Genomic DNA, 26,236 nt, shown 5'->3' with positions numbered 1-26,236 from the left:
GGGGGGGGGATGTGTGACAAGAATACACATAGATTAAGATGTAGCTGTCCTGTGCTGGCACCAGTGGATCAGCAGTTGGTCTGCCAACTGTCTTCAGGAGAGAGAGAGATCAGGAAAACAATGGAGCAGCATTTGGAGATGTTAATGAAGGGACGGAAGGAGAGCTGTCAAGATTGGCTCCCCTTTGAACCCTGAACTGTCTGAAGTGATGGACAGGCGATACCCCAGCAGGGGGATAAAAAGGGACAGGTTTGCTAAGGCAGGACACACACGACACCCGAGGTAACGAGACCCTGGAAGCGGTGCGCCTCTCACAAGTCGGTGGGAAGCTTTTGGACGGCTGATCGCGGGATCAAGCCATAGACGCTCAGGGTGGAAAGGCACGATCGGCGGGAACCTGATGTGTGTCCACCCTTGCCTGGGTGCCAGGCTCACCGCAGGGAAACGATCGTATCTGGAAACGGAGGGGTCACGGTCGGTGACCTCAGATGACATCACAAAGGACTCGCCTGAAAGCCGACTGCGAAGGTCTGTGTGGAAGTCGTTTTGAATATTCATTCGTTTTGCTCTCTCTCTCCTTCCCCCATTGTCCATCGCCACGGCAACGATTACTGCGAACTGAACTGAACTAAATTGAACTGAACTTTGCGTCACTTTGAAACTGGTCATTTACCCCTAGACAACGATAGCGCTTGATTGATCCTGTTATCTGAATTCTGTGTACATGTATGTTTATCATTGCTGAACTGTTGCATTCATTATCCTTTTGATTAGAGTACTGTGTTGCTTGTTTCTTTAATAAAACTTTCTTAGTTCTAGTAATCCAGACTCCAACTGAGTGATCCATTTCTGCTGGTTTGGCAACCCAGTTACGGGGTACCTTACAATATATAGAATAACAGATAGCCGGTGTGTGTTACAAGTTGGATTGAGCGAGGTGTTAGACTCACAGTGGAAGTGGGACTGATCCAGGGACCAGTGGTGTTACCCTGCTTTGCTACTGCCTCTCGTTGCTTTGTTACTGCCTCTCGTTACCTTGTACCTGTTATCAAGACCTCTGTTTCTGTTGTCAGGCCACTCACCGGACATTCAAGAGTGTCAGGGAAGTGATGTTTGTGCAGTGAAAATTATGACTGAGAAGGTGCTCAGGAAGCTTAATAGTCTGAGGGTGGATAAATCTCCTGGACCTGATGGAATGCACCCTTGGGTTCAGAAGGAAGTAGCTGGAAAGATTGTGGAGGCATTAACGATGATCTTTCAAGAATCGATAGATTCTGGCATTTTACCAGATGACTGGAAAATTGCAAATGTTACTCTACTTTTAAGAAGGGTGGGAGGCAGCAGAAAGGAAACTATAGACCTGTTAGCCTGACATCAGTGGTTGGGAAGTTGTTGGAATCGATTGTTAGGGATGAGATTACAGAGTACCTGGAGGCACATGACAAGATAGGCCAAAGCCAGCATGGTTTCCTGAAAGGAAAATCCTGCCTGACAAACCTACTGCAATTTTTTGAGGAAATTACAAGCAGGGTAGACAAAGGAGATGCAGTAGACGTGGTGTACTTGGATTTTCAGAAGGCCTTTGACAAGGTGCTGCACATGAGGCTGCTTAGCAAGATAAGAGCCCATGGAATTATAGGGAAGTTACTAGTGTGGGTGGAGCATTGGCTGGTTGGCAGAAAAGAGAGAGTGGGAATAAAGGAATCCTATTCTGGCTGGCTGCTGGTTACCAGTGGTGTTCCATGGTCATGCACTTTGGTGGAAGAGGTAAACGGGCAGACTATTATTTAGATGGGGAGAGAATTCAAAATGCAGAAATGCAAAGAAACCTGGGAGTCCTTGTGCAAGATACCCTAAAAGTTAACCTCCAGGTTGAGTTGGCTGTGAAGAAGGTGAATGCAATGTTGGCATTCATTTCTAGAGGTATAGAATATGAGAGTAGGGATGTGATGTTGAGGATCTGTAAGGCACTTGTGAGACCACACTTGGAATATTGTGTGCAGTTTTGGGCTCTTTATTTTAGAAGGGATATACTGACATTGGAGGAGGTTCAGAGAAGATTCATGAGAATGATTCTAGGAATGAAAGGGTTACTGTATGAGGAACGTCTGGCAGCTCTTTGGCTGTTTTCCCTGAGTTCAGGAGAATGTGGGGGGATCTCATAGTAACATTCCGAATATTAAAAGGCCTGAACAGATTAGATATGACAAATTTATTTCCCATGGTAGGGGAGTCTAGGACAAGAGGGCATGACTTCAGGATTGAAGGACGTCCATTTGGAATAGAGATGCGGAGAAATTACTTTGGTCAGAGGGTGATAAATCTGTGGAATTTGTTACCATGAGTGGCTGTGGAGGCCACGTTATTGGGTGTATTTAAGGCAGAGATAGAGAGGTTCTTGATTAGCCAGGGCATCAAAAGGTATGGGGAGAAAGCAGGGGAGTAGGGGAGTGGGGATGATGGGATGAAGTGGATCAGCCCATGATTGAATGGTGGAGCAGACTTGAAGGGCTGAATGGCCTACTTCTGCTTCTATACCTTATGGTCTTACATAACTCTCCATTATTCTATAGAGCACAGAACATTAAAGGGTGAAGGTGAAGAGTCATGGCTACAGGTTATTCCCTGACCATAAAAGTGGGAAAGAGTGGAAGGGCCTGTTAGTGGAAAGCTGTTAATCACAAGCACCAGCAGATGCTGAAGGTGTTCCTGGATATGGGCCCTTTTGCCAAACTACGTATGGGTACCATGAAACATTGTGGTGATGAAAAAAAAAGCAGTCATAGCATTGCAGTTTATATTTTATATGGTCACAGCAAATCCTGGAGCTCCGTGTCTGTGGGTCTCTGCGTGTCCGCTGGGGTAGTCAAAGGCACAATGTCTGGGTGTCTGCATTTGAGTGTGAAGCTGCTGGAGACTGGTGAATAAGAAAGCGGACTGTCTTGGTGTCAGAGGACTGTGTCTATGTGTGGGTGGGAGGAACGGGTCTTGTTTTATGGCTGTTGTTTTAGAACATAGGACACAGAACATTACAACACAGTGCAGGCCTTTCAGTCCACGATGTTGTGCTGACCCTTTAACCAACTCTAAAATCAATCTAATCTGAGAAGAGCCCGAGATGCAGGATTTCTAGGCATTTGGAGAGGCATAATATGATTAGGAATAGCCAGTATGGTTTTGTCAAAGGCAGGTTGTGCCTTATGAGCCTGATTGAATTTTTTGAGGATGTGACTAAACACATTGAAGGTAGAGCCATAGATGTAGTGTATATGGATTTCAGCAAGGCATTTGCTAAGGTATCCCATGCCAGGCTTATTGAGAAAGTAAGGAGGCATGGAATCCAAGGGGACGTTGCTTTGTGGATCCAGAACTGGCTTGCCCACAGAAGGCAAAGAGTGGTTGTAGACGAGTCATATTCTGCATGGAAGTCGGTGACCAGTGCTGTGCCTCAGGGATCTGTTCTTGGACGCCTACTCTTCGTGATTTTTATAAATGACCTGGATGAGGAAGTGGAGGGATGGGTTAGTAACTTTGCTGAAGACACAAAGGTTGGTGGTGTTGTTGATAATGTGGAGGGCTGTCAGATGTTATAGTGGAACATTGATAGGATGCAAAACTGGGCTGAGAAGTGGCAGATGGAGTTCAATCCAGATAAGTGTGAGGTGGTTCATTTTGGTAGGTCAAATATGATGGCAGAATATAGCATTAATGGTAAGAGTCTTGGCAGTGCAGAGGATCAAAGGGATCTTGGGGTCTGAGTCCATAGGACACTCAAAGCTGCTGTGCAGGTTGACTCTGTGGTTAAGAAAACATATGGTGCATTGGCCTTCATCAACCGTGGGATTGAGTTTAAGAGCTGAGAGGCAATGTTGCAGCTAAATAGGACCCTGGTCAGACACTACTTGGAGTACTGTGCTCAGTTCTGGTCACCTCATTACAGGAAGGACGTGGAAACCATAGAAAGGGTGCAAAGGAGATTTACAAGGATGTTGCCTGGATTGGCGAGCATGCCTTATGAGAATAGGTTGAGTGAACTCGGCCTTTTCTCCTTGGAGCGATGGAGGATGAGAGGTGACCTGATAGAGGTGTACAAGATAATTGGAGGCATTGATCGTGTGGCTAGTCAGAGGCTTTTTCCCAGGGCTGAAATGGCTAGCACAAGAGGGCATGGTTTTGAGGTGCTTGGAAGTAGGTACAGAGGAAATGGCAGGGGTAAGTTTTTTACACACAGAATGGTGAGTGTGTGGAATGGGCTGCTGGCGGTGGAGGTGGAAACGATAGGGTCTTTTATGAGACTCCTGGATAGGTACATGGAGCTTAGAAAAATAGAGGGCTATGGGCAAGCCTTGGTAGTTCTAAGGTAAGAACATGTTTGGCACAGCTTTGTGGGGCAAAGGGCCTACATTGTGCTGTAGGTTTTCTATGTTTCTATGTAACTCTTCCCTCCTCCATTTTTCTATCATTCATGTGCCCATTTAAGAATTTCTTAAATGTCTCTGGTGTATCTGTCCCTGGCAGTATGTTCTACACACCCACCAGTCTCTGTGTGAAAAACCTACCTGACACCGCCCTATACTTCCCTCCAATCACCATAACAATTTCCATCCTGAGGGATTAAAGCACTGACTGACTGTTCACTCAACCTACACCTCTCATGATCTTGTACACCTTTCATCCCCCTTCTCTCCAAAGGGAAAAGCCCCAGCTTGGCCGACCTTTCCTCATAAAACATGGTCTCTAATCCTAGTAGCATCCTGGTTAATCTCTTCTATACCTTTTCTAAAGCTTCCACATCCTTCTGTGAGCCAAGTACTACTGAACATAACATTCCAAGTGTGGTCTAACCAGAGTTTTATAGAACCAGAATCAGACTTCATTTGACCGTGTATTAGATTTCTAGGACAGCAACATTGCCTGGTGGCTCTTGAACTTGATGGCCTGACAAAGAAGGCCAACACACCATGCACCTTCTTAACCACCCTCTCAACTTCCGATTTGTTCTTGTTGGGTTCTGTGTTGTTCGGCTAACCATTGTGGGCATGCCCTGTTGGCGCCAGAAGTGTGTCCCCCGTGCCTCCTTGGACTCCTTTGGTTAACGCAAACAACGCATATCACTGTATGATTCAATGTACTGTGATAAATAAAGTCGAACCTTGGAATTTTATATATATAAAATATTCTCTGCCTTCAACACTGTTTATAATGATCATTACTTTTCCTGCAAAGACTGTGATTACAGACCCTGAAGACTCAAGGGGTATTTTGATGCCGATCGCCTTATGCCTGAATGATATCCACTGGCAGCAGCACATGAACCGGACTGGGCGGTGGCCCGTGAATTAGTCCATACACTTGATCAGTGTAGAGTGGTCCACAATATAAAGCCTGTGGACAGCACCACTGGACCTGCCTGGACATCGGTAACCAATACCCAGTGCCCACTGATGGTCATTCGTAAGGACACAGACACACACACCAGGCGGTTTCTGACTGTCTTTATTTCTCAGTTATCACGCCATTGCTGCTTGCCAGCTAACTGCCACCGTTAAACCCGTACACACGCCGCCTTGCTCCGTCCGTTCACGGAGATTATATGCGCATCGAAAACCAGTGAGGACCTATATTGCATCCCCATCGTCACATCGACAGGCCATCGCCCGATCTCTCCACAGCACCGGCTGACATTGTGGGCCCCACGTCGGTGTGTCTCGGCGTGTACACCCGCCTTCTCCGGGACCACAGACTGGCAGCCGAACTATTTCAACCCCCGCTTGCCCTTGCTGTGCCAGAGATTTGTGAGGATTCGGGGGTCTCTGCTGGGCCACCCGTGAGGCGGCCGTAGGAGGGGAGGGTGGAGGATAATGCAGTATGTGAGGGGAAGCCAGGCGGAGGAGGTGGGAAGTCTCAGCCCCTGCTACGGGAGGGCAGCAAGTAGGAGGGTTGGGGGGAAGGCAGATCGAAACTGTCTGATTGTCCAGAGAGGGCAAGGGTAAAGGGGGCAGAGGGCGAGAGACAGGGATGCGACTTAGCGAGGGTGGGGGTGGGTGAGAGTGAGAGTGAGAGAGAGAGAGAGAAAAGCATAAAAAGAGAACACAGGTGGGGCGGAGGGTAGAGAGAGCGAAAGAAGAGACTGAGAGAGAAAATCGGAGGATAAGAGTGCATCAGAGGCCAGATAGTGACGGTGTGGTAAGGAGGTCAGAGATACTGTATAGAGTATATGGGGGAAGAGAGATACAGGAAATGTGAGAGGTCAAAGAATGAAAGGGGGACAGAAGTTCAGAGAGCAACAAAAAGTGGAAGGTAAAATGTAAAAAAGGTGAGGGAGAGAGGGATACAGAGAGTGAGAGACAGAGAAGGGGTAGGGAAGAGAGTGTGCATGAGAAAGGGAGAGATGGACAAAGAGTTTGTGATGGTGATGGACAGAATGATGGAAGTGGAGGACAAGTCACGACAGACACCCGGAAACCCCCTGAACCTGATTCCTGACTCCCGACACTGCCTCACTTTCCAGCACAATTTCTTGGTAATCATACCTCCCAGGGAGAGAGAATTCATGGAATTCACAACCCTCAGAGAGGGCGTTGCTTCTGTCCCAGGCTGACAACCCATCTCCCGAGACCGGCTGGCTGTTCTGAGCTCCATGGCATGGGATGTACTGGTCTGGGCCATAGCTCCTCACAGCTCAGTAATATTACCCCTCATTCTTCGAACCTTCAGCAACATTAGGCCAACCCTCATCTTTCCCAATGGACAACACTCGTTCCCAGATACTAATAAACGGTATCTATATTGCACTCACTCACCTTCAGAGTGGAGACCAAAAATGCACGTGGTCTTCCTGGTGGGACCTCGCCCCAAACTGGGGTAATTACAGTTTCTCACTTCTCACTTCAAGAAACAATCTTGAATCTTTCGAAACCCAACCCCTCGGCAATAAAGGCTAACATTTCCTCTACACTACTGGTTTGGTGATTTATTTATTTTTTATTGCATTTAGAGATCCAGCATGGAACAGGTCCTTCCCACTCAATGAACCGCACCGCTCAGCAATCCATCTATTTAACCCTCGACTAATCACAGGACAATTTACAATGACCAATTAACCTGCTAACCACTGTCTTTGGACTGTGGGAGGAAACCAGAGTATCTGGAGGAAACCCACACAGTTCACAAGGAGAACATAAAAACTCCTTTATAGGCAGTGCCGGAACTGAACTCTGACCTACAATGCCCTGAACTGTGATAGTGTCACACTAACTGCTGCACTACCATGGTGCCCTTGTGTAAACCTAAATCCTGACCATGTGGTTCCCAGTCTTTCACCTCATATCAGTGTTTTACCTCCTTGTTCTACACTTCTTACCCCACCCAGGGGGAGAAGGAAAGAGATGGACAGAAGGTGAGATACTGGAGGTGGCGGGGGGGGGGGGGTTGCTGCAAGACTAGGATGTGTGTGTGTGAGAGAGAGGGAGAGAGAGAGAAATAGGGCAAGAGATAGAGAGGGCAATAAAAGCAGAATGGAAGTCTCTAAGAACCAAATTGTGGAAATCAGGGGCACTAGATATTGGCACTGCAGGCAATTTTGAGTTTGTGTGTGACAGAAAAGGACACAAAAGATCTCCAAAGTTAATTTGTAGGGAGGGAGGTATGTTTGGAAGTGGAAACTGAAACCAGCTTGATGTTAACTGTGTGGTCCTTTCTAGTGATGATGAGTCAGGTCAATCTGGGGTGTTGGAAGAGAGTGAAAGAGAGAGGGGGGAGAGGGAGAGAGACAGAGTCAGAGAGACACGGAGAAAGAGAGAGTGTGGGAGAGAGGGAGAGACAGAAAGAGTCAGGGAGAAAGAGAGAGGGAGAAAGAGGTTGAAACGAGAGAGAGAGATAGGTAGAGTGTGTGTGTGAGAGAGAGGAGGGTGCATTGGCCATTGTGAGGGCACAGTACCAGAGAGAGGAGAGGATGAGGAGGGTGAGGGAGTGGGAAGAAGGGGCTGAGACAGGAAGCTGCAGGAAAGGAGAGTAGACAGAGGAGAGAGGCTGGTGATGGACAGGGTGAAGGCTGGAAAGGTTGCTGAATGGTGAGGTCAACAAGAGACTGGAACAAGGGCTGAGTGTTATCCAGGGATGAGTGGACAGGGTCAATATTGAGTTGGACAAAGGCTGGGTGAGAGACCGTAGCACCCAGTTTAAGGGCCAGGAGGGGTTTCAGGAGGAGTGTCTTCCTCCCAGCAACATTTCACTCCAAACGGGGTCTAACCTCGGGCAGGGGGAGGGCAGGACAATGGGATTGAGAGGAATAGTCAGTCAGCCATGATGGAATGGCAGAGCAGACGCAATGGGCTGAATGGCTTAACTCTGCTCCTACATCTTAGGGTTTTATGGACCTTAGGAAGGTCACTCCCCAAAATCTCTCCATGGCCACTTTTCCCTACAACCTTTTGCAGAGCCCTGTACTAGTCCCAAAGTGTCTGCAGTTCCCTGTGTAGTTGCAACCAGTTATAACCTCTCTCTTCACCAGATCATCCTTTATTCCAAGGACGGATGAGGGAGCTGAAGAGTTAGGCTTGGAGGTTAAAAAGATCGGCCATGATGCGGAATGGAGGGTAGGTTCGTGGGGCCAGTGGTATTTTCCGACTTCTGTTCCTTCAGGTTGGGAATTTCTTCCCAGACCCTCTCTGGCACTCACAGGATTTCTCCTGCTGTCTGCTCCTCTAATCCTGGACTGCAACATCCCTCGGGTTAGTTTTCAATGAGGCATCTGCTTCCTCCCCCAGTGAGTGGTTAACTGTCTGAGCTGGGCGAGACACCAGAGACTCTGCAGTTATTGGTAATCTTGAGCAACGCATACCAAATGCTGGAGGAACTTAGCAGGCCAGGCAGCATCTATGGAGAGGAGTAAATAGTTGACGCTTTGGGCTGAGACCCTTCATCAGGACTGGAAAGGAAGGGGGCAGAAGCCAGAATAAGAAGGCGGAGGGTGGCGAAGGAGAAAGGTGGAGGGGAAGACAGGTGAGTGGGGGGAGAGGGGAGTAGAAGTAATAAAGACAAAAGATTCTGTAGCTACTGGAGATCTAGAGTAACATACACACAAAGTACTAGAGGTAGTCAGTAGGTCAGGCAGCATCTATGGGGGAGGTGTTTCGGGCCAAACCCTTTATTGAGATCAAGTTAGAAGCTGGGAGGTGATAGGTCAGAGAGGTAAAGGCCTGAAGAAGTTTCTGCCCTGATGAAGTGTCCCAGCCTGAAACATTAACTATTTACTCCACTCCATAGATGCTGCCTGACAGGCTGAGTTCCTCCAGTATTTTGTACGAGGGTGTTGCTCAAGATCTTACAGACTGCTCTCCGATCCCACACCGCAGCTCACCCACCCTCTCTGCTACCTCTCTCTGCCGCCCCACTTGTCTGTTGAAAGCCTTGGATTCACTGGGGATACACAAAGCAGGGTCTAAATGATTGATGCAAGCCACTAGCATCTAACTGTCTTCCAGCTAAACCTCCAACAGGGAGATCTATGGAGGAAATGTTTCGGGCCGAGGCCCTTTATCAGGATCAGTACTAGTGGCTGGAGCTTGATATGATCTAAGTACACAGATGTTGAAGGGGTCTCCCCTCTTTTTTTTTTTTGCTTGTTAGCTCTTGTGCTGTGCAATAATCCACTGCAATTTTTAAAGCAGGTTGTATGCCCACACTAGGGCACACACTAGTGTGTGTGTTGCGATGCACGCTTCGCCCTGGCGTGTACGCACAAGTATAAAAATATATGCAGAAATCCCCACCAGCTGCTGTGTCGGCCAACGCTCTCTCGAGCGCAGGCCTCGGCCTCTTGAGCTCAACGTGCTTCCAGCGATGATACAGAGACCCCCTGAAACGGAAGCCACTGTTTCCTCTGCCAGGAGTCACACCCCCACTCCCACCCTTCCGGACAAGGGCTTGGTTCTATCAGCCTGACCCTAGACCAATCACAAGAGCCTGTGATATCAGTTACTTTTGACCGTCTCTTCCCTTCCACGCAGTGTGGAGACGCTGGCAATCTCCCGGGGACAAGGGGGAGTGGGGGGGTCTCAACCGGCAGAGGACGCGATGAGAGAAAGGCGAGAGTTGAGGTGCTGGGGGGAGCTGTTTGGAGGGCACTTGCCTCTTTCGGGCAAGATTGACAGACGATTGAATAAGTTAATGTTTGATGGAAGGCTGAGCACTCTGAGCTGAGCCTACAATGACCAGCCTCATCTTCTGAACACTGTCCAAGTGACACAGAGGGGGCCATTTGGCCTGCCTCACCCTGCCTCTCGGTTCTTGCTGAGTGGGTCTGGAAAGATAGGGCTGATGAGCAAAAGGTGGAGGAGGGGTGGGAATCAAGTGGGAGAGGAGAGGCAAGGAAGGAGGGGCTGTAGGCTGTTCTCTGCCCCCTCGCCTCCCCCACCCAGCACAACCTCCACATCCCAACCACACAGACCTCCTCTGAGCTCACAAGCCAACACAAGGAGTTGGGGTATGTGCAGCAGGGCAGGGGGAGTGAGGGCTTCCTTACTGTTACCAGGGCAAAGATTACATCTATTAAATCCCACAGCCCACCTCCCCACCAGTCCTGGTTCAGTTCTTGCTCGGCAGACAATCCCCGAGGACACATCAGTGGTCGAGGAGGGGAAGGTGGTCGGGGCGTTCAGATGCACGCTGACTGGAATGTTCCGCGAGCCCGCCCCGCTCGGTGTTCAGAGGGTGGAGTGGAGTGAGGGGGTCACTGGGCTCCCGGGTTACCGCTGGGGGTGGCGGGCCGTGAGGAGATGCCGCTGTAGCTGCGGAGCAGGACCCGGTGCCTGGTGAGGGTCTCGGCTCTCCTGCGCTGGTGATGGACCAGGAACTCCTTCAGTCGGGTGGTGGTGAAGGTCAGGGTCTGTCTCCGCAGCTTCATAAGGTAGTTGTCCTGCATCCAGGGGTTGGCATGGCACTCCTTTACTGAGGGACGAGACCTGGGGCCAAGGAGGACACCGTCAGTGGCAGGGACACTTACAGGCCATATTGATACGAAACCCAACAATACCTGATCCTGACATCACCCAAACCCAATCCTAACTCCACCCCAACCCCACCCAATCCAACCCCAATACCAAGCAATCCTAACCCTAACCCATTCACCCAATCTTAGCACCACCCACCCAATCTAAATACTACCCACCCACCCAACCTCAACCACTCAACCGAACATCACCCAACCATAACCACACCCAACCACAACCTCAACAATATCCACTTAAATCCACCTCCAGTCACCCAAATTAAACACCTCCACACAATCCAACCCATTCCCAAAATCAGCCAGCCCCTACTCCATGCACCCAATCTCAATGCCACATACTCAATCCGACCCTAACAAGACCCTCCACACCAACCAGCCAAAGCAACACCAACAACACCCACCCCAACCCCACCACGCCATCACATAACACACTCACTAAACTCCAACAACACCTGATCCTGACCCCACCTACCTGCCCCCAATACCACCTCCCCAACCTCATCTCGAACACACCCACAACTGAATCCCAACCCCACTGGCACAACTCACCCTCAATATCACGAACCCAACCCCAACATCACACACCACACCAACCGCCGAACTGATACCCATCAACCAACCCACCAAACAACTCATCCAACCTCGCCAATTGAAACCCCAACACCATCCATTCCAACCCCAACCCACCCAACCTCAACACCATTCATGACTGAATCTCAGCATCACCCACCCAACTTAACTCAACACCAAAACTACCCACTCAAATGAACCAGAACTCCACCCACCAAACCAAACTGCAACCCAACAGCACCCAAATAAATCCAATTCTGTCCAACACTCAACCTAACTACAACCCCACCCACCCAACCTCAATAACACCCATTAAACCCAAACCAATCCCCAAAACACCCAACACCTTCATTTCCCAACTCCAACCCTCCAAACTTAAATCCACTGCTCACCTAACCCCATCCCCTCCACACCATTCTCAACAGCATTCATCACCAAAACCACCCACCCAATACCATTTACCCAACCCACCCACTGAATACCCAACACCCACCTGACCACAACCCTATCCCCTGACCACACTATCCACACTACCTCAGCACTATCTAATAAACCAACCTGCCCACAATTGAACCCCAACTCCATCCACCCAAACTAAGCCCAAATACAACACTTACCCAACCACACCCACAAAACACCAACCCCAACCCTGCCCACCCAACCAAATCCAAACACCATCTGCCCAACGTCAACCCCAAACCCACCAATTCAATCCCCACCCAACCCCAACACCACCAACTCAATACACTGTACACTCACCCAACGCAGCACTATCACCATTCAACACCACCACCATGTAATCAAACCCTGAAATTCAATACCACTCACCCAATCTGACCCACTGGGCACCCAATCCTTGCCCACAATCCAACCCACCAGGTACTCACTGAACCAAATCCCAATACCACCCACCCAATCTAAACCACTTACCCCCTAACCCTTCACCTCCTCAACCCACCCCATCTCGTGCCAATCTAACCCAATTCCAATAGCAAGACCGAATCCCCAGACAACCCACCCATTGTCAACCCTATCTCACCAATCCATTGTCCAGCTACCCACCCCAATCTAGTAAGACTGAAATTGGGAAGCCTCTCTGCACACAAGAGGAAGTAGAACGTGGAATTGTTGTCACTAAGAAGGTGATGGTTCAGTTGACAGCAACATTAATGACTGAGTATGATGGAATCTGTTACTGAGCCTTCTTGGACCAATGTAGGGAGCTGGAGCTTCAACTCATAGCTGGCTCACTCCAGTTTAATACTGGTACAGACTATTTTTGGGTAAATTATCTTTTCTGACAGTTTCTTCTGTTTATTTTAGATCAGCTAAGTGTAAAAAGACAATGTATTCTCTATCTAACCCTGTCCTAGGAGTGTGTGGTGGGACAATGCAGAGAAAGCTTCACTCTGTGTCTGACTTTGGGAGTGTGTTAAGGGACTGTGTAGAGGGAGCATCCCTCTGTGTCTGGTCCCAGGAGTGTATGATGTGATGTTGCAAAGGGAGCTTCAATCTGTGTCTGAGACTGGGAGTGTGTGATGGGACAGTGTAGAGGGAGCTTCGCACTATGCCTGACCCTAGGAGTTCATGATGTGACCATGTAGAGGGAGTTTCACTCTACCCTATGTTCCAAGCCTAAGTCTGATGAAAAAGGACACCAAAATGAAAGCGAAGATGGAGGAGCTGGTGTCTGACACACTATGATATCAGACATTGGGACGAATACTCACGCTGGAAACATGCAGAGCATTCGTTTGAGGAAGTGTGCGGCATTCTGTGAGGCGTTAGGGTAGCACTTGGTGAGGTCAAACTGTGCCGACTTTATTCTGTTCTCTGTCTCCTCTGGGTCTGTTGCAGCAAAGGGCGATCGCCCACTCAACCTGGAACACATGTCACACCAGCCATGAGGGCCACCCAGAAGCTACAACCAACACTTTCCCACTTCCCTGGATCCACGTGGACCCTTTCTACCATGACCAGTTGCAGATCAGAACTCCGCGATGTAAGTTTCCTTTTTTTTATTGCATTTGTAAATGTAAAGATTGAAAGGATTTAAAGATTAGCTTTTGTCACATGTATATTGAAACAGTGAAATGCGTCATTTGCATTAACGACTGACACAGTCCGCGGGGTACTTGGGGGCAGCCGCAAGTGTCGCTATGCTTGTGACACCAACGTGCCCACAATTTACTAATCCTAACCCGTATGTCTTCGGAATGTGGGAAGAAATCGGAGCTTTGGAGGAAACTCATGTGGTTATGGGAAGAGCGTACAAACTCCTTACAGACAGTGGCGGGAATTGAACCTCGATCACCGACGCTGTAATAGCATTATGCTAAATGTGCTATCATGTTGCCCCATACCAAAGGTACATTGAAAAGTTTCTTTTGCATACAGATCAAATCACTACACAGTGCATTGAGGTGAACAAGCTAAAACATTAAGAGAATGCAGAATAGAGTCATAGAACATGACTGCACAGAAACAGGCCCTTCAGCCATCTAGTCCATACTGGCCTGGCCTTCTGCTCATTCCAATCTACATCTGCATCACAGTCCTCCATACCTCTCCAGTCCATGTACCGCTAAGCTTCTCTTAAATGTTCCAATTCAACCTGCATCCACCATTTCCACTGGTAGCTTGTTCCACACTTGCACCAGCTCCCCCTCAGGTTCCCCTTAAATATTCACCTTTTACCCTAAGCCTATGACCTGTAGTTGTAGCCTCACCCAGCCCGAGGGGAAATAGCCTGCTTGCGTTCACCCTGTCTACACAGAGAAAGTGCACTGCAGGTGCACAATAGGGTGCAAGATCATAATGGGGTAGATTGTGAGATAGAGTCCATCGGATTGTATTAAAGGACTGTTCAAAGACTGTTCAACAGCTGCCTTGAGCCTGGTCGTGTGTGCTTTTAGGCTGGGTTAGTGAGTTATGGGCATGCTCTGTTGGTGCTGGCACTTGTGGGCTGCTTCCAGCACAATCCTTGGACTGTGTTGGTTGTTGCTGCAAAATCAAACATTTCACTGTATGTTTCGATGTACATGTGACAAATACAACTAATGTTAGTCCAATCGAAATTAATCCCTTCTGCCTAAATAATACTGACATCCCTTTATTCTCTGTATGTTGATATGCCTTTCTAAGAGCCTCTTAAACACTTGTACTGTATCTGTCTGCGTCTACCACTAACCCTGGCAGAACATTCCAAGTACCTACCGCTCTCTGTGTAAAAAACATGATGTAAATCACAGAATCTTCCTTCCCCAGCATGGAAATGTCAAATACCAGAGGACATGCATTCAGGATAAGAGGGGGAAAGTTTAAAGGAGATTTAAGCTTAGAGCACACTTGAAATATTGTGTTCGGTTTTGGTCCTCTCATTATAGGAAGGATGTGGAGGCTTTAGAGGGGGTGCTGCCTGGTTTAGAGAGCATGTCTTACGAGGAGATATTGAGCGAGCCAGGGCTTTTCTCTTTGGAGCGAAGGAGGAAGAGAGGCGACTTGATAGAAGTGTATAAGCCGATAAGAGGCAGAGATGAAGTGGACAGCCAGTGACCTTTTCCCAGGGTGGAAATGGGTAATATGATGGGGCGTAATTTTAAGGTGACTGTCGGAAAGTATGGGGAGGATGTCAGAGCAACACACACAAAATGCTGGAGGAACTCAGCAGGTCAGGCAGCATCAAATAAAGTGAAATAAAGGAGAGTTGACATTTTGGTCTGAGACCCTTCCTCAGGACTGAAAAGACAGGGGGGAGTTGCCAGCGTAAGAAAGATGAGGGAGGGGGAGTTTTTTTACACAGAGAGCGGTAGGTGCATATAACATGCTGCTGGGGTGGTGGAGAGAGAGATACATTAGGGACATTTAAGAGACTCTCAGACAGGCACATGGGTGAATGAAAAATATGGAGAGGGAAGGACACACTGGGAGAGATTTACAGTATCTATAAAACAGGCATCCAGACGGTCTCTTCATAGTTCACTTATTCTTGTATACTGTGTTTTATAGGATTGCTTTTATATTTATATTTATTGTTTTATTGCTTCTTTTATACTTATTGTGTATTTTTATGCTGCATCAGATAATTTCATTCTCCTTTACACTCGTCCACTGTAGAATGGCGATAAACAGTCTTGATTGCTGAATTGTAGATTGATCTCAGAGTAGGTTAAAAGGCTGGCACAACAACACAGGCAGACAGGCCTGAACCATGCTGTGGTCGAGTGTCTGTGAGATGTGCAGGCTGAAACTCTGTCTGCAGACAGCGCTGGGTGCCTGACTGCACAGCGAGTGGAGGTAGTGGAAGAGTCATTTAGACTGGCAGGGTGTGGAGGGATTCGAGCTGTGCGCAGGCAAGCAGGATTGGCTGCATGGTTGACACAGACATTGTGGGCTGAAGGGCCTGTTCCTCTCCTATGTTCTGTCGTCTACGTTGGAGCTGGAGTGTTCTTCAGTGTGAACGTGGATCCCTTGCCTGTTCCCCGTGACACCCTCCCACCCCCACATGCAAGCACAAGGAGCAGCGACACTGGCACTGACCAGCGTTCCACCCCTTCCCATAGGCGCCAGAGGACAGGCAAATCGGTCAGCAAGCCTTGCCGGGCGTCAGGCAGCACGTAGCCCCGGCCCTTCCCATCACAGTGCTCACACACACCAATAAATGCTCTACTCACATGATGTAGACCAGCACGCCCAGACCCCAGATATCAGCCGGTGGTCCGATGGGGTCGCCCTTCATCATCTCAGGAGCTTGGGGAGGGAGAGGGAGAGAGGTAGAGCAAGGAGAGGAGGTCAGAGAGAGAGAGAGAGAGAGATGGGGGGGATAGAGAGAGAAATAGAGAGAGGAAGAGATGGAGGAAGACAGAGAGGAAAAGAGAAAGAGGGTTTGGGAGATAGGGGCAGAAAGAGTGAAAGAGAGTGGGGCAGAAAGGGTGAAAGAGAGAGTGGGGCAGAAAGGGTGAAAGAGAGAGTGGGGCAGAAAGAGTGAAAGAGAGTGGGGCAGAAAGGGTGAAAGAGAGAGTGGGGCAGAAGGAGAGAGAGGGTGTCAGAGAGTGAGAAAGAGGGGACAGGAGAGAGGGAAGAGAATGAGAGGTGAGAGAAAGAGAGAGATGGATAGGAAGACAGACAGAGTGACAAAACAAGAGAAAGAATAATCAGTTAGGGATTCTGAGACTACTTAAAAGATACTGGAGGATATGGAAGAGGGGGATGACGAAAGACGGGAAGAGAGGTTGGAAGGATGGGAGAGAGAAAGGGGAAGAGGAGAGAGAGATAAAGAGAGATAGAGAGAGAAAAAGAGATAGAGAGAGAGAGAAAACAGAGGCAGAAGAGTGGACAGGGAAGGAAGAGGGGACAGAGAGGAAGAGGGGATGGGGAAGGAAGACAGGATGGGGAAGGGAGAGAGGACAGGGGAGAGTAGGAGGAGTGACAAGTAATGAAAATGAGAGAAGGAGGGAGAGCTGATGGGGTTTGGTAAGAAAGAGAGGGTGAGATTATGAGTGAGGGAGCAAGGAAAATTAGATACTGGACCGTGATGAATCATAGAGAGGGGGAGAGAGGGAGGGAGAGATGGACAGAGGGGAGAGAGAGAATGAGAGAGGAAGATGGGGAGAGGGAGGGAGGGGGAGAGAGAGAGAAAGAGAGAGAGCGAAAGAGATAAAGAGAGAGAGGGGGAGCAAGGTGATAGTGATAGTAATAGGGTGGAGATCTACAATGCATAATCGAGCACTGGGTTTTTGTCCTGAATGCTCCACCATAATTATTCGGCCACAGGAGGTGATACTTGCAATACTTACAGCCATCTAATTAGACCCACTTTTCTGTTCAGGAGATGAGAGTTAGTGACCATCAACTGGTGCAGAAACTCAGACAAAATACCACCAGGAGTGACCAGACACACATGTTCAAGCAGAGGTGTGCGTGCGTGTGTATATATACACACACACACACACACAGCATTGGTGTATTGTGTGCAGATCTGTTTACTATACTGTAGGAAGGATGTGCTTATGCTGCAGACAGAGCAGAAAGGATTCACGAGGATGTAACCAAGACTGGAGGGTTTGAGTTATGAGGAGAACTTCAAGATGGCACTGAAATGTGGCCTCTGTTGTGATTGTGGCTCTGACTTAATTGTTTTTTAAGTTCGTAAGGATGGTTTTGGGGACAGAGAGGGGAGTCAGAGGTCAGTTTAGGGCTTAGAGACAGGGATGTGGAGGAGTTAGAGGTCAGATCTCCACTGAATGTTCCATGTTTGAAGTTTAACGACAAGAATGGGTGAGAAAGGACATCTGGAATCAGGTCTCCCTCTCTGCACTCAAATGCTGGCGATGCGAACATGGGGATGAAGGACAACCATGATTGTCAGGCAGTTGGTGCACGAAGGCCGGTCAGTCAGTTCACCCGGAGTTCGAGCCACGGGGTCTTGTCTTTGGCTACATGCACATACACACGCACAGTTTCTCTCACAAATTCTCAAATATACTCTGTCTCTCACATATTCTCACATTGTCTCTCACATATACTCTTACTCTCTCTCTCTCTCACACACACCCAATCTCTCACCCACAGACACACACACTCTCTCACACATAGGCTCTCTCTCACGTGCACACACTCACACACAAATATACTTACTACTTCTCACATACATGGTCTCTTTCTCACACACACTCTTGCTCATATACATAGACACCTCCTGCTTTAATTATTCTGGTTGGCCAAGCCCTCTCTGCCACAATGAAGGCATCTACCCACGACATCCAGCAACCTCTGGCCAGTCACAACTGCTGTGTCCTGCTGGAGTCACACTGCCCTAGAGAGAGGAGAGCTCGGAGATGGCAGTGAGTTCCCGGGACACCATTGGGCAGGCGATTCCCTGTGGACCCTGCCTGGTTCCCTGTTTCCCTGTTTCCCTGGTGGAGAGCAGGCGGATGGCCCTGAGCCTGGATCAGTGGGAGAGGGACAAGGGAACATGCTCGGGGGGTGGTTGGGGAGGGGACACAGGCTCCATACTCACACATGTATTCCAGTGTGCCCACGCGCTGCCCCAGAGCCCTAGGCACGATCGGATCAAAGAAGTGGGCACTGCCAAAGTCCACCAGCTTGACGGCATTGAGGAAGGTGACGATGATGTTGTCAGGCTTTATGTCCAAGTGGATGATCCGGCGACTGTGGAGATATTCCAGTCCCTGCAGGATCTGAAGGATATATCCCACCACATCATCCTCCGAGTACCGAAACCTGGGAGAGGAGGGAAAGGGGGGACAGGAGTCAGTGATCGCCCCTCCCAGGCAGGAGACTGCAATGTCTGGAACCATTCCGGAGGCATCTGTAGGCTGACCGATCAAAAAGCATTACTACCGTCTATCTACATTGAAGTTTCGCACATACAAGCTAGTCAGCCCGTCAAGTCCATTCCAACTACCAACCGCTCATTGACACTAATTCAATGCAAATCCCATTTGAATTTCCTCACATTCCTATCAATTCTCCCAGGTTCCACCCCTCCGATAAACCCACCCACCCCTATATGTCTTAGGGATGTGGAAGGGAACCAGAGCACCTGGAGAAACCAACATAGTCACAGAGAAATGTGCAAACTCCACGCCCACAGCACCACTGCTATCAACTGTCAATGAAACAATTCAATCAGGTGACTCAAACCATGTTAACCTGTTCTCAAACCACGTTACTTTCCTATTTGTGTGATACTCCCTGTCATTCAAGCAAGTTTACCATCAATCAACTGGTGTCCCTTTTAATTTAGTAAGAATGTAATCTGTCTATCCAACTGCTCACTTGCCAGCCTTGTGGTCTTCCCTGTTAATCTTCATCACCCATGAATCAAACTACATTACTGATCGTTAAAATGGTCCCTGGTCAATAGGGCCAAGTCACCAGATAATCAAGCCACATTTTGTGCCAATGAGACCATATTACCTGTCAGCAAGACCACATTACCTATCAATGAGACATTACCTGTCAGCAAGACCATGTTAGCTGTCAATGAGACTACATTACCTGTCAATGAGAATTCTAAAACCTAAACTCAAAAGTGTGCTAAAAATCCTTACATAATAACATCATCACGTCAGACCAACTCAATGTCGGTGGTTGTGAATTATGTACATTTCCCCCAGTTACATTACCCTACACAGGACCCACAGAATTCACTAAAACCGGCATTGTGAGCCTTTCGGAAGCTTGGTCGAGCCTCCCAGCTCAGGACCTGTTCTCCATGGGTGGAGGAACAGCAGGTACCTCTGACTAGACCAGAGGTGCGTTAGCGCGCTTATGGCCATGTTGTAATGCCATGAGCATGGCAGCAGAATACTCCAAGTCTCGGTGGGCCAGTTTAAGGCATCTACCAAAATACGTGCAGTCGGAGGAGGAGCTTAAGAGCATTAATGGCGCCTAATGGCAACTCCTTCGCTTGCATCTTCGGAAACAGCTCTATTTCCACCTTTAATATCTCTATTTTTCTTTTGAAGACCCTGACCTGGAGTTAATGCTGACTACGGTTCTTTGTGGGAATGGGACCCACTCTCAGGGCTTCACAACTGACCATTATTTGGCACGCCAGGAGCTCAGCCTAAGAGCTCAGCTCGCCTTCAAAGGACTGAGATCTCATGGCTCTGGAGACAGGCAGTTCGAAGGTCGATGTCCGGGCAGATCGGTGTGTCATGGGAGATGGAAGATTTAAAGCCGTGTTTCCAGAGACCTGAGATCTTTGGGCCTAGAACTCGGAAAAAGTGACGCAACGGACTTTTAACATCGTAAACCAGCAAGTTGTTTGTTATGTCTCCCCTCTCGCTGTGAAACGGAGACACCTCTTTCTCCTTTATTAGGGAGAGAGAGAGCCTGTGGTATGTCCAATACCGGGTGAACAAGTAGTGTTTGGGGTAACTGCAAGTCTGTGTCTTTGCTGTGGCTTTGCTCACGATTGAGTGCTCGTTGACAGGTGCTGATGCTTTTTTTGTCAGTGGGGATCATTGCTGCTGGACGGAGGGGAGCTGGGGGGGCTTTGGGGTTCTAACATTTAACAGTCATTCCTTCTTTGGAGGCACTCCTCTGCTTTCATGGATGGTTGTGAAGAAAAAGCATTTCAGGATGTATATTGTATACATTTCTCTGACATTAAATGTACCTTTGAAAGCTTTCATTTACCCCTCTTATCTATGATAAAAGTCTTTTCTCCCTGTTCCAAAATTCAGAATGGGCCATTGTAACAGGGCCTAAGGGGATGTTGCTGTGCATCATGGCGAACGAAAGCAAACAAGGTGGAACGTAGGTCAACAGGAACCCAAGGGTGCTGTACGTCATGATGGGAGGTAGGAATAGGTGAAAAGGAATTGAATTTACTGAGGAGAGTGGAACGCTGTTGAGAGGCTGACCAGGCGGTTGTGGCGTCAGGAATGAAATCATCTGGATTTGTAATGGTTGCACATATACCAACTCAGCCACAGACCTCTTTTGGAGCAGCTCTGAGCCCCAGCAGGATGCACAGGAGACTATCATGTCAACACTCATCGGTCAGGAAAGCCCTCACAGCAGCCTGGTCTCAGCCCTCAGAGGAGTGGTGAAACCACTCACATAGGCCATTGGACTGCAGGTGGTATGCCGTGATGTGATGCAGCCGAATGCCAGGGTTCTGGGCCATCGCAGCCCGGAGGTCTGAAGTGATTTGGGGACCGCGGTCAGAGGAAACATCAGATGGGGTGCCAAATCGAGCAACCCAGGTGCTGATGAACGCCTGAGCCACGTCTGCAGCCGTCATTGATGCAAGAGGGATGACCTTTGGCCACCTGGTGGTATGGCCTACCACGGTAAGGGGGTGTGTGAAACTGTGATGGGGGGGGGGGAAGAGAACCAACTAGTTACACAATGACATGGCCAAACTGTTGATTAGGGACCCCAAAAGGGGCCAATGGCACCTAAGCATGATGGTTAATTTTTGCCTGCTGGCACTCCCCACGTCCCTTCTAAGGCCATGCCAAACAAATTTTAGTGCAACCAGTTTCTGTGAGGCCTTACACCCCAGATGCAAGAGGTCATGTATAGAGTTGAAAACAGTCTGTCTCCAGCATGCGGGTACGATGGGGCAAGGGTGACCAGTTGAGACATCGCACAGGAGAGAAACCCTAGCTTTCCTGAACTTAATATCAGCCAACCACCGGCCCGTGACTGGTGTTCCGTAAGCCTAGACCTCTGGGTCAGTATCTTGTTTTGCAGCCATTCTGGAATAGTCACCCTCTATGTGTATGGCCCCAGTGGCTGGCCATGGGATTATTTTTCCCCTTGATATGTTGTGAACTCTGATATGTAGGCCAGGTGGTGTGGTGCTGTGCAGACCAAGGGTCACCATGTGAATAAGGGGGTTGTGGTCAATGAGTGCTGTGAAAATGCTGAATCTCCAGGAGAAAACAAAAGTGGTGGACAGCTCGATAGGGACTGAGAAGCTCAAGGTCAAACATGCTTTCCGTTCGGGGGGATAGAGCTGCAGGCTGAAGAAGGCGAGCGGCTGCCACATGCTTCTAACCAATTGCGGTACACAGCACCCACAGCAGTCTGTAGCATCAGTAGTAATGGCTATCAGTGGTTGTTGTTAGAAAGAGCTCGTTTGGTATCATCAAATGCCCTGGTCATTTCCAGCTAAATGTGCCAAAAAGTCTTGGATGTGTGGGACCAGGTAATGACCAGGGGTGATGACCTCATTAAGACATTGGTAACCATCAGACGTGTAGCAACCATGTGACTTAGGGACCATATGGAGTGGCAAAGCCCAGGGGCTATTCAACTGGTGTATGATGTCAAGTCTTTACACATTGGCAAACTCAGCTTTCGCAGTTGCCAACTTTTCAGGGCCCAGTCTATGTGCATGGGCATGGACTGACGGGCCCTTTGTGAAAATGTGGTGCTCAACCCCATGTTTTGTAACTGTAGTGGAGAATGTGGGCTTGGTGATGTCTGGGAATTCACCCAGCAGTCGAGTAAGCTCACATGCAGTGGTACATGCGCTAGACGGAGTCATTGTGGGGAACTTACTGTTGAGCAGGGTAATGACCCAAAGTCCTTAATGTCCACAAGCCAGCAGTTCTTAAGATCAACAAATAGTCCTTGGGCACACAGGAAATCTGCACTGAGCAGAGGTCTGGCCACTTTAGCCAGGACGAAGCCCCATGTGTAATGTCATCACTGAAGCAGAGTATCACTCATCATGTCTGGATCCTGTTGCCACTGGCGGCCTCCAATAAGGTTTCTTCGCTCTTTGCCTTCTCATCAATAGGCAATGCTGGCAGCACTCTCACTTAAGTACCCGTGTCACACAGGAAGTGTCACACTGTTAGACGTCCGTAATGAACAGTCGATGGCCTTGGCAGTCGGAACCCATGGTGTTCACAGACCTTTGTTGACTCGATGTGCTGGCACTCTCATAGCTGCAAGGCGGTTGGCACTTCCTAGTGATTGTACCAAAGCAAACACAGGAAAAACACAGGCCTGGTGTCGTCTGTTTCGGAGTTGTGGGCATCTTTATGATGGGGGTCTTGCTGACTGGGCTTACAGGTGTGTCACCAGCGGCGATTTCTTCCAGAGCAAATTAGGCCTTGGCTTGTACAAACCCAGCAACGGCGTTTTGCTCGCAAAACTCCAGCAGGTTCAAAGTAAATGAGTAGGCTGATATGTTCAACGACTCTGGAATAGTCTTATCACTTCAGGGGCAGCAGAGTAGGCTTTCGCAAATAAAACAGACTGAGGTATTTCATATTGAATGAAATCCGTAACACATTTTATTGAACTCCAGAACAAAAACACAAAAGTGCACTAGAAATATTTACGTAATAACGTCAACACATCAGACCAGCCTCTTAAAGTGAAACCCCAACTCAATGTTGGTGATTGTGAGTTATGTACACCTCCACCAGTTCTGTTATCTTACACAGTCAATGAGGCCACGTTATCCGTTAATGGGCCCACATTACCTGTCAAGGAGACATTGCTCATCCATGAGACCACATTACCCATCAATGACATCATGTTACCCGTCAATCAGACCATGTTACCCGTCAACGAGATCCTGTTACCCGGCAATGAGTTCACTTTGCCTGTCGATGAGACCACGTTACCCATCAGCAAAAGCACATGAGACTTGGTTACTGAAGGAGCAGAACTGGCAGCTCAGTATTCCTGGGTTCTGTTGTTTTAGACATGACAGAGCAGGAGGGATTTAAGGAAGAGAGGTGGCGTTACTAGCCAGGGAAAAGGTCATGGCAGTGCTCCATCAGGACAGACTGGAGAACTCGTCTAATAAGGCTTATGGATGGAACTGAGAAATAAGATAGGTATGGCCATGTTAATAGGGCTATATTACAGAGCACCCAACAATCCGCAGGATTTAGAGGATGTAGAGAGATCACAGACTGTTGCAAGAAACATAAGGTTGTTATAGTAGGTGATTTTAACTTTCCACATATTGACTGGGACTCCCATACGGTAAAAGGACTAGATGGGACTAAATCTGTCAAATGTGTTCAGGAAAGTTTCCTTCATCAGTACACAGAAGTCCCAATGAGAGAGCGTGTGATACTGGATCTGCTATTAGGGAATGAGACAGGGTAGGTGATAGAAGTTTGAGTAGGGGAACACTAGTGACCACAATGTCATTAGTTTCAAAGTAAATTTGCGAAAAGGTAGGTCTGGTCTGCGGGTTGAGATTCTAAATTGGAGAAAGGCCAATTTTGATGGTATCAGAAAGGACCTGGCAAGTGTGGATTGGGATAGGCTGTTTTCTGGCAAAGGTGGAGGCCTTCAAAAGTAAAGTTTTGCAAGTACAAAGCTTGTATGTGCCTGTCAGAATAAAAGGTAAGCATAACAAGTGTAGGGAGCCTTGGTTTTCAGGAGATATTGAGGCCCTGGTTAAGAAAAAAAAATGAGTTGCATAGCAGATATAGGCAGGAAGAAACACATGAGGTACTTATGGAGTATAAGAAATGCAAGAGAATACTTAAGAAAGAAATCAGGAGGGCAAAAAGAAGACGAGGTTGCCCTGACAGACAAGGTGAAAGAGAATCTTAAGGGATTCTACAGGTAAGTTAAGAGCAAAAGGATTGCAAGGGATAAAACTGGCCTTCTGGAAGATCAGAATGGTAATCCATGTGTAGAGCCAAAACAGATGGGGGAGATGTTAAATTTTGTTTTACAACTGTGTATACTTGGGAAATGGACAGAATCTATAGAAGTGAGGCAAAGAGACATCAACCTCACGGACTCTGTACAGATTACAGAGGAGGAGGTGTTTGCTGTCTTGAGGCAAATTTGGATGGATAAATCCCCAGGGACAGACAACGTGTTCCCTTGGATCCTATGGGAAGCAAGTGCAGAAATTGCCGGGACCCCAGCACAGATATTTAAATCATCCTTAGCGACGAGAGGTATCAGTGGATTGGAGGACAGCCAATGTTGTTACACTGTTTAAATAAAGCTGTAAACAGAAACCAAGAAATTATAGGCCCATGTGTCTGATGTCAGTTGTAGGAAAATTATAGGAAGGTATTCTAAGGGACTGGGTTTATAAGTATTTGGATAGATATGGACTGATTAAGGATTGTCAGCATGGCTTCATCTGTGGTAGGCCATGTCTAACCAATCTTACAGAGTTTTTCAAGGAAGTTACCAGGAAAGTGGATGAAGGCAAGGCAGTAGATGTTGTCTACATGGACTTCAGCAAGGCATTTGACAAGGCCCTGCATGGGAAGTTGGTCAAGAAGGTTCAGTGGCCCAGCATACAAGATGAGGTAGTAAATTGGATCAGACATTGATTTTGTCGGAGAAGTCAGAGAGTGGTAATAGATAGTTGTCTCCCTGACAGGAGACCTGTGACTACTGGTGTGCCCCAGGATCGGTGCTGGGTGCTTTGTTATTTGTCATCTACATCAATGATCTGGATGATCATATGGTTAACTGGATCAGCACATTTGCAGATGACACTAAGGTTGGGGGTGTAGTGGCCAGTGGGGAAGGCTGTCTTAGCTTGCAGAGTGATCTGCATCAGCTGGAAAAATGGTAGATGGAATTTAATGCAGACAGTGAGAGGTTTTGCACTTTGCTAGGACCAGCTACTTCTCTGTGACTCTATTATGTTTCAAGGAGACATTGCTTGTCAAGGAGACCACATTACCTCCCAATAAGACCACTTTACCCATCAACGACACCACATTATCAGTCAACGGAATTGCATTACCTGTCAATGAGACCACATTACATATAAATAAGACCACGTTACCTGTCAGTGAGATCACGTTACCTGTCAGTGAGATCACGTTACCTGTCAGTGAGACCACGTTACCTGTCAGTGAGACCACGTTAAATGTCAATGAGACCACGTTACCTGTCAATGAGACCACGCTGCCTGAAAATTAGACCATGTTACCTGACAATGTGACCATTTAACCCGTCAATCAGACCACGTTACCTGTCAGTGAGACCATGTTAAACATCACTGAGACCACATTACCTGTCAATGAGACCATGTTACCTGTCAGTGAGTTCACATTGAATGTCAATGAGACAACATTACCTGTCAACAAGACCTTGTTGCCTGTTAATGGGACCACGTCGCCTGTCAATGAGACCACATTACCTGTCAATCAGACCATG

The 26,236-nt window shown here is 48.1% G+C and overlaps 1 protein-coding gene across 10 annotated transcripts in view; it reads right to left on the bottom strand.

Annotated features, from left to right (window-relative positions):
* The window catches only part of spega (striated muscle enriched protein kinase a), a 392,740-nt gene that overhangs the window by 5,409 nt on the left and 361,095 nt on the right, over positions 1 to 26,236 (bottom strand). For 8 of the 10 annotated variants that reach the window (XM_072261052.1, XM_072261055.1, XM_072261054.1 and 5 more), the window contains 4 exons: positions 18,600 to 18,823; positions 16,255 to 16,330; positions 13,312 to 13,461; positions 5,485 to 10,964 (listed from right to left, as the gene is read on the bottom strand). In XM_072261052.1, coding sequence (XP_072117153.1) covers positions 10,733 to 10,964; positions 13,312 to 13,461; positions 16,255 to 16,330; positions 18,600 to 18,823 — 682 coding nt within the window. In that variant the 3' untranslated portion in view covers positions 5,485 to 10,732. Of the gene's footprint in view, positions 1 to 5,484; positions 10,965 to 13,311; positions 13,462 to 16,254; positions 16,331 to 18,599; positions 18,824 to 26,236 lie in introns of those variants that run through there. The other 2 variants (XM_072261057.1, XM_072261058.1) reach the window with 2 other exon arrangements.

Source organism: Mobula birostris, chromosome 6, assembly GCF_030028105.1.
Source record: "Mobula birostris isolate sMobBir1 chromosome 6, sMobBir1.hap1, whole genome shotgun sequence".
Lineage (NCBI taxonomy): Eukaryota > Metazoa > Chordata > Chondrichthyes > Myliobatiformes > Myliobatidae > Mobula > Mobula birostris.
Note: the sequence above shows the minus strand (reverse complement) of the source record. Positions and strands in the feature narration are given on the sequence as shown.